The sequence below is a fragment of the Erpetoichthys calabaricus genome, chromosome 12 (assembly GCF_900747795.2).
Source record: "Erpetoichthys calabaricus chromosome 12, fErpCal1.3, whole genome shotgun sequence".
Classification (NCBI taxonomy): Eukaryota; Metazoa; Chordata; class Cladistia; order Polypteriformes; family Polypteridae; genus Erpetoichthys; species Erpetoichthys calabaricus.
This window is the reverse complement of record NC_041405.2, coordinates 35,994,791-36,003,393: the sequence shown is the minus strand read 5'-3', so window position 1 is coordinate 36,003,393 and position 8,603 is coordinate 35,994,791. Positions and strand designations below refer to the sequence as shown.

Below are 8,603 nucleotides of genomic sequence, written 5' to 3'. Positions count from 1 at the left end.
ACTTGATCACTTAACACTGTATTTGACATATTTTCAAATAGCTGTCATATTTTGTATGACTATTCAATTTTCCATATTTTTTTTAACTCAAATTCTTTTTTTAATTGTTACCTCTATTCTGTTATTTAAATGAACCTTTGGGGTTGTCATAAAAGTAATTTAATTGTGTTACGCAATGACAATAAAGTGCTTGAACTTGATTTTTCAGTCAACTTATAATGCTTTTTTTGTCGCTGACTTTACAAACAGGGTAGTACCTCATCATAAACTGGCTGATTAACAGGGGTTTTAGGGAACGCACAAAAAAGAAATACGTATGTACATTATGTACCTAAACATCATAAAGTTTCTTGTTACTCTCAAAGAGTCATCAGTCTTGGGAAAATTACCTCTGATCATTAAATTCATAATCACAAACCTAAAAATATAGTCCAAGTAATACCGCAAAAGATCCTTCCTGTAAATTTTAATATTAGCCCCTAACTACGTTGTGCAATATATTGTTGCGCAATGTTGCTTGGAGAGCTGCGTTACATCATGTGACTTTCATATCAGGCGACCAGTAACTGTAAACATAGTGATAGCGGCTATGAAAAGAGACACTAATGTAAAAATAAAATGAAGTAACCAGAAGAACAATGAACTGTTTCAGGTGAACTCTCATGAGATACTTGCTTTATATTTATATTTCTAATAATATCTACTTAAGCTTTAGAATGGAGGAGAAGGCTTGCAATTTTGTAAAGATAATATTGAGACCACTGAGCATATAGTTTTTGCTTGTAATTACAGCAATGTATTTCTTAATTGTTTCAAAATTTCCTAATACAGAAAAATATTAATGTTATAAATTTTTACATACAGTAATGTTAAATGTATGGCATACATAAAGAAAAATGTTATTCTTATCTTACAATTAATAACTGAACTATATATTAACTGGAGTCCTGGGTTGAAATTATAGACAATGGCACACCTGTGTAGAAGATGCCTGTTCTGTACATGCTTCTGAGGCTTTTCCTTTTGGTACTTTGGCTCCACATCCCAAAAGCATGCTGGTTAGTTCAAATGGTGCCCATAAATTAGCACTGTATGAACGATTGTGGGTTGTACATAAGTTTTCTCTGTGGTAGACTGGTTTCTTATCAGGATTGGTTTCTGCCCTGACCTGGCCCACCATGACTGTAGAGTAGATTAACCAAGCCTGATAATGAGTGACTAGATGGATAATCAATTTCACTGTATTCGCTTATTCACTTGTATATTTTCAATGCCCCCACACTCTCACACCACCTAGAAACTGAATACAAACAAATTTGGGATGAGGAAGGAAACTGAAACACCCAAATATATCTAGGAATAGAGTGAGAATTTAAAAAGTCCATAAAGACTGTATGTGGGTTAGGATTTGAACCAAGCACCATGGAGCTGTTAGGAATGAAATATAAACACTGTGCCAACATGTTGATATAATAGCAAAACTTATAAGCATGTAATACTAATTTCATCGCTCTAAGAATATAAAGGGTCAGAAATACAAAAAAAAAAAACCTGAAAGTCGGTCAAACAAAATAGAAAATTTGATATAGAGAGTACACTCCAAAAGCCAAAGTCTTTATAGTAATGGAGAAAATGAAAACAATCACAACAATAAGACAGAATAATATGTAAAGTGAAAGTCTGCCAGACCAAGGCCAATGCATTTTGAACCTTAACTTACTGAACTTGAACCTCAGAATCTACTTTGGATTCACTGTGGGTGAAGCAAAGAAATTAGTCAGACTTATTGGCAAATTGTTACACTTGCATCACCCTGAAGCAAAAAGGCAGGATACAGTGGCTGAGTGAAAGTGGCATGAAACTTGTGCAGAAGTTTCATTGAGTTTGATATGCTATAAAAAGACAAACTGCCAGTTATATAGTCCAGGAATATTCCTATTCTGGGGGAGAAGGGGGCACTAATTATAGTTGGTTTATTATTGTGCAAAGCATAGTAACCAGCGCCATAATGGCTGAGACACCAAGAGTTAGAGTTGCCACCAAGTCGACAGTTGACACCAGCACCTTTCCTATTGATGCCTTTATATGTGATTCCTATTTCAGGGCAGCCACTCCACTGCACTTCCCAGTAGAAGCAATCTCTAGCCAGCGCTTCTTCACAAAGTACTTGAGGCCAGTGGTGAAATCTAGCAGGGAAGCTGGGGTAGGGCTGAATCTCACTGGAACAAGAAACTGTCTTGAGATCTTCGGAGAGATGGAGATGACGATGGGCTGAGCGTGGGTTCAGTTTGAGCCGACAGAAAACTGGAGAAGTGAAGAAAAGAAAAAAACTATTTTATACTTGCCTTACAAATGTGGAGCAGTTTTACACAGTTGATTTTTACATAATCACCCATTCTACTATTTTTCAGTTAACCCTTTGCAGTCGTATTTAATTTTCAACGTCACGCTACATTAGTCGTAATTAATTATTGAAAAAACGCCAATAATTACAGCAGTTATTTTTTTCAAGCACGTAGGAATAACACAGGCCACTTTTCTCGACCAGGCGACTGTGCAAATTGGTCAGAAACTTGCAGGGCCACCAGCGGTGGCCTGACGACCTATAGCGCACTTTTTACTAAGGCCAGTTTTCTGGCCTAACGACCGCAAAGGGTTTTAAGGTTTACAAGTGCATAGCTTAGGCGCATCGATACACGTGTTATGGTAATGTTGTTCTTGCTTCTAGAGCTTTCATGTTTTTGATTCCTTAATTGAGAGCACACTTCTCAGTACTCAATCACTCTGGATGGTGAGAGAATATGCATGAAAAGTGCAATAAAAATCTACATGTACATGAGATCAAACATTTATTTACTGTATATTTTACTGAAATAGCTTAAAGGAACATTATAAACACCGTTGAAGAGAATGGGAAATTGATGGAAGATAAGTGAATGAGACAAGGATTCATTTCAGCAGTGAGAAAACATTTAACAGATATAAAAGTTAATTTGTTCTTCAAATGTGCTATTGCAACAAAGGCTGTACAATTCTGAATTACACAATTTACTAAATTATTTCTAAATCTAATATATCACAAATCACTGCTGCAGCAGACTTGTTTACATTGAGTTAATGTTTAATAAAAGATTTCAACAAGTCCTTGATGAGGGTGGGTTTGCAAAACAATGGAGCACTGTTTGCTTCTAAATCATTTTCAGGAATATTCCTATGTTTTCCTATTATTCCTTGTTTTTATGCAGTGTATGTGTGCTATGATTAGGAGGCACACCAAGTCATGAATGTGAAAATTGGCAACTGGGTTTAAGGTTTTTAGGCTGACTCCTGCAGGAAAGGATTTGCTTCCTAGAAGTATTGTGAGGGTCATGAATGCCTGATAGGAAACTCTGTAAGTGTATTCAGACCTTTTGTCTCAAAATCAGTGTACCACGATGACATAAAGAAATGCCCAAGGACTTATAAGTCAGCCTCATATGCATGCCAAACTATATAAAGGTTTATTGTTTTGACAGCATCAATTGCAGAAATGCTGGTCTTTAGGATGGAACCATTGCTTTTCATGTTCATGTAGACATGTCAATCCAATGAAAGCAACCTATAACATTATTATTGTTTACAAGAAGTGACTATTAGGGTTTTGCTTTATTTTTTATATCTTATTAGTATTTTCACATGGGTTTTCCAACTCAGATAGTTTTTTGAGGCTTGTGATTATGATTTTTGGAAATTCCAATGTCATAAAACGTTATGTATTTTTTTTAACTGTTTTGTCAGCCATTTTGTATAACATATTATTGCCACTATGTTTTGCGCCCATCGTCAAGACCACTTCACATGTAGCTAAGACCAGTGGCGTAGCTGGGGGGGGGGGGGGGGGGGGGGGGGGGGGGGGGGGGGGGGGGGGGGGGGGGGGGGGGGGGCAAGGGGGGACACCTGGTTTCGATCCTATTCTTTTATTTGTTTTTTCTCATGGTCATTTCTCAAATCTAGTCAGTTCACTGACATAACAATGACAAGGAATATGTTTAAGACTCTTGGCAAATTCTTTAATAAAGAGTTAAATATGTTAGCAATTATTTGCCAGAAATGTAATGACAAAACAAAACTTAAACTATAAGACGGATCCAGTTGGGTTTACTAAAATTCTCTTTAATAACAACATTGTAATATCCATCCATCCATCCATTTTCCAACCCGCTGAATCCGAACACAGGGTCACGGGGGTCTGCTGGAGCCAATCCCAGCCAACACAGGGCACAAGGCAGGGAACCAATCCTGGGCAGGGTGCCAACCCACCGCAGGACACACACAAACACACCCACACACCAAGCACACACTAGGGCCAATTTAGAATCACCAGTCCACCTAGCCCGCATGTCTTTGGATTGTGGGAGGAAACCGGAGCGCCCGGAGGAAACCCACGCAGACACGGGGAGAACATGCAAACTCCACGCAGGGAGGACCCGGGAAGCGAACCCGAGTCCCCAGGTCTCCCAACTGCGAGGCAGCAGCGCTACCCACTGCGCCACCGACATTGTAATATGCACTTGAATATTATTTTGTTTTTTCTTTAATCAAAACTGGTACATTCTCCTGTTTTTAATCTTACCCTTAACTCATAAAACGATGACATCACATTCAAATATGTACACACAACCTGGCCTAGTCCACAATAAATCACGCACTATCTGTGTATCATTTAAATCTAAGTACAGAAGCATCAAGAAATGGAAATTAATTCAACCGAGTGTAACTGCAGTGACGTCATTTTCAATACACTCACTCCAGTGTGTCATTCTCGACACAATAATTCTGTGGCATTTGTTCATTCTAACAAATGGAATATACAACCAACACTAAAACCTAATAAAATAAATTTTAAATAATAAAAAAAATTATAGGAAATAAAAAAAAGCTGATAGAGGAAATACTTGTCCAATTGGAGCCCTTTGACTGACATTCAGACATAGCTGGTGGTTTGACTTCTGCATCTTAACCTATGGTTCTGGGAGTTAATTGTTAGTAGAATTTTTTTAATGGATTTTGCTAAATTAATGAGAACAGATTACCATGTACTCTGATGAGTTTAGCTCTCTCTCTATCATTCTTTTATTACTTCCTATACTTTTAGATGATGCACCATAATTGTTAATGCTGAATATGATGAATGAATTGTAAATACTGGAAGGACAGAAATCAGCTTATATTATACATTTAGATTAGTCCAGAAATAATGGCCACATACCTAGCAACAGCTATAATAAAAGCAAGCCTGTAGTGTATTTGAAAAAGGACATCTGAAGTGCAAAACCTAAATAGACTATTGGTAAAAGTGAATTTCTAACCAGAAACAAGCGCAAACCAAGAATAACAACGTGAAAATATTTACATCCAGAACCAGATACTGAGAAGGAAAGAGTGGGAAACGTTAATAAAACTGGCTTACTTCTCCCTAAAAATGCACAGATCTAGACTTTATATCACATAATTTATTATTTGTACTGCCAAAAAACACAAGACATCCTAGAAATACCAAAGATTCGCATCTGACTGATTAGTGATCATCTATGCTTTAAATCATAAACACATTCTTACAGCATTTGAAGAAACTAGCTACAGTTGAACTTATCCACTCAATTACATTTTTCAGTTTGTGAAGAACATGTTCTAAAATCAATGTTTGAGCTCCATATTGAAAGTTTCAATTACCATAATCAAAGTTTATGATTTTCTTCCAACAGTTTCTCTGTGAAATGGTTACAAACTAATGCAACAGAATGAAAGGGCCCACAAAACCTGATAAAAATCCAGAAACCCAACATCATTAGCACTCGTCATGTGACACTTGTCTTCTCCTCAAGGAAACAGAAGGATGGTTTTGATAAAAGTGATCTGGAAATTACTAAACTGATTTATAGTAAGGGCAAACCTGCTGGTCAAAGAGAAGATAGCCAACAATAACTTTTAGAAACAAGATTTTGAAGACACCTTTAACTGGGCATCATTTGACAATGAAAGATTTAAATGAATATTCCACCCAAAAATGACAGTTTGTAGTGTAAGAAATCGACAAACAGGAAACCCCTTTACATGGGGTCAGACTTGTGAACTGGAGACCCATCTCTCCCCCTCATTCATTGATCAAGAGTCCTGCCTTCAATTCAAAACAATACCAGTGTGTGAAGGGGCTTCCTTTTTGTGGACTATTTTAATTTTATGAAATTAATTATTTAACAAAATTTCAGCAAAAAATCCTTTTGTTTTGCCCACTGTGAGCAAACAACTAGATGACTGGACGTATGAATTATGTGATAAGAGTAACTTGAGATTTTTGTCATGGACATTTTTGATATTGTTTGCTGTTATTCAATATTGATCACCATTGGGTCCTTCTTCATGTCCATTTTCCATGAAAACATAGGATTAAAAATGTTTCTTGGTCATCACTGCAAACTATACAGGGTCAGTAATGTATAAAGAAATAATTTTTGGGTGGATCATTCCTTTAACAATCACATTCTGAAAAGAACAATTCAGTTCATCCGTCTTTAACAAAGTGAGGAAACCATCACACTAAAAAACCAACAGTCAAAATGTTTAAATTCATCAAAGTTCCATATACCTATGCTCTTTGAGCTTTGAACAGATCTGGAAAAAGAGGAAATCCAAAAGATCTCTGAGATGCTGTAAGCATGAAAATTTAAATAAATAGAAATGAATTTCACTTGGAAATGACAGAATTTCAGAAATCATTAATTGTATTGATGCTATAGTTATATTGCTCATTTTTTCAGGCAATGTAGTTAAACTTACTTAAGTGTAGTTTATGACAATCTCTTAAATATCCATTTTAACTGTAGAATATTTAGATGGACAAAACAATAAAAAGCAGTGTACCTTTCAAATCCCAGTTCAGTTTCTTGTGCAAAATCCAGTTAACTGTCTTATCCCTCTCCTGTGTCTAATTGCAAGACTGGTAAGCCATGGTTTTACAGAGTGCTGTGTTGCTTGCCATGATCAAATACTGTCGTGACACCTATGTATGACATCTAGTTTTGGAATATCATCAGCCTACAAGTGTACTAGCAATACTTTTTGCTTTGATCGTCGCTCTGTTTGACTTACTGTGCATGGATCTATTTCTTTACATTCCATTTTCAATTCAGCGTTACATTTGGAATTGTGTTCAAGACAAAAAAGAATCCTGGACCCACAAGGTAAATTCCTGGACATGTTAACAGTGAAACATACAGAGCCAGTTCCTAAAGGCCAAGACTTCTCATGTGTGAGTATTTGCCTGTCTGTCTTATTAAAATCTTGCTGAATTTAAACTGATTAGTACTTCAGAATGAAAAACATCCTGCTTGTTGAAAAAGATACAGAATTGTTAATGACATCAAGGCCTATTTGATGTGTAAATTAGTTTTATAAGTAGAAAAATCTTTAGAATAGTAAGATATTTTTGAAAACCTAAAAGTGGGGCCTTACTGACTTGATTTTTTTTGGAATCACATTTTTGCTCATGTGTGAATGAAAAAAAAAGACTTTAGGAATAAATTCTTCAGGTTAAGGCAGAAGGGTGTGCAGATGTAAAAACCAATGCATCTTGCACAAACCATCCCACTCAAACAGACCTGGCTAATTTTAAATCACAAATTGGTCTTTTATATCTTTTGAACAGAGAATTCCAAGAAAAGCAAAGCATTTTGCCTGATACATGCCTGACAATGATATTATATTAGCAAAAAGTAATTTAAACTCAAGAATTTCATTATCAAAAATATCAACAATAGTATTTTTTTAATGGAGTGTACAAATAATTTTATAAAAACTGATAAAAAGGATTAGTCTGTAATGCCTCAGACTACAGATCAAAGGGCATGTCAGATAAAAAATTCTGGGTGATACTAATCTATAATGCATTAAATATGAAAAAAGAAAAGAATCTTTGCATTTGCATTTTAAAATAAGAACAGTGTTAAATACATGAAACACTTTATTAATTCTTATTATTTAAATCACACATGTACGAGGAGGAGGCTGGGAGCATGTGCTGATCAATGTAGGCTTACACATTATGATTTGGATTAAAAACTGAGAACTAAATACCATGTGAAATGCCATAATAAATGAAATCAGCCTCCAGACAGCTGAGCACATTTCCTTTATATGCTTCTGAAATGATGGACCTCACCAGAAAAGGCACTTTTTAAATTAGTTTTACTTTTCCTGTCAGAAAAAAGTCAACCTTGGGGTCCTTAGCAGTGTTTCCAGGTCTGCAGTTTTGTCTTTTTAAATTTATGATTGTCTTCCACAGGAAATAAATGTTCTTGTGTGGTTTGCATTTTTTTGGGCTACTTTTTTGAAAGCAACGTGGTATTGTGGAATATTTTTCAATCCCCCCTTCACCACATTTTTTCATGATTTTCATCCATCTGGCACCGCTTCCCCTGCTACTCATATTTTTATGTATTCTTTACCGTTGTAAAATCTCCAAGAGGGACTCTCCCATCCCCCCATTGTTTGATGGTATGTACCCATTCTATCACTCTGAAATATCTCCAAGGGGACCCCCTACCTCGAGCTTAGTTGGTATGTAC

General features: G+C 36.1%; 1 protein-coding gene across 3 annotated transcripts in view; it reads right to left on the bottom strand.

Annotated features, from left to right (window-relative positions):
* Positions 1 to 8,603, bottom strand: part of LOC114662081 (E3 ubiquitin/ISG15 ligase TRIM25-like) — a 34,085-nt gene continuing 25,482 nt past the window's right edge. For 2 of the 3 annotated variants that reach the window (XM_028815402.2, XM_028815403.2), the window contains 2 exons: positions 1,552 to 2,304; positions 1 to 1,390 (listed from right to left, as the gene is read on the bottom strand). In XM_028815402.2, coding sequence (XP_028671235.1) covers positions 1,784 to 2,304 — 521 coding nt within the window. In that variant the 3' untranslated portion in view covers positions 1 to 1,390; positions 1,552 to 1,783. Of the gene's footprint in view, positions 1,391 to 1,551; positions 2,305 to 8,603 lie in introns of those variants that run through there. The other variant, XM_028815404.2, reaches the window with a different exon arrangement.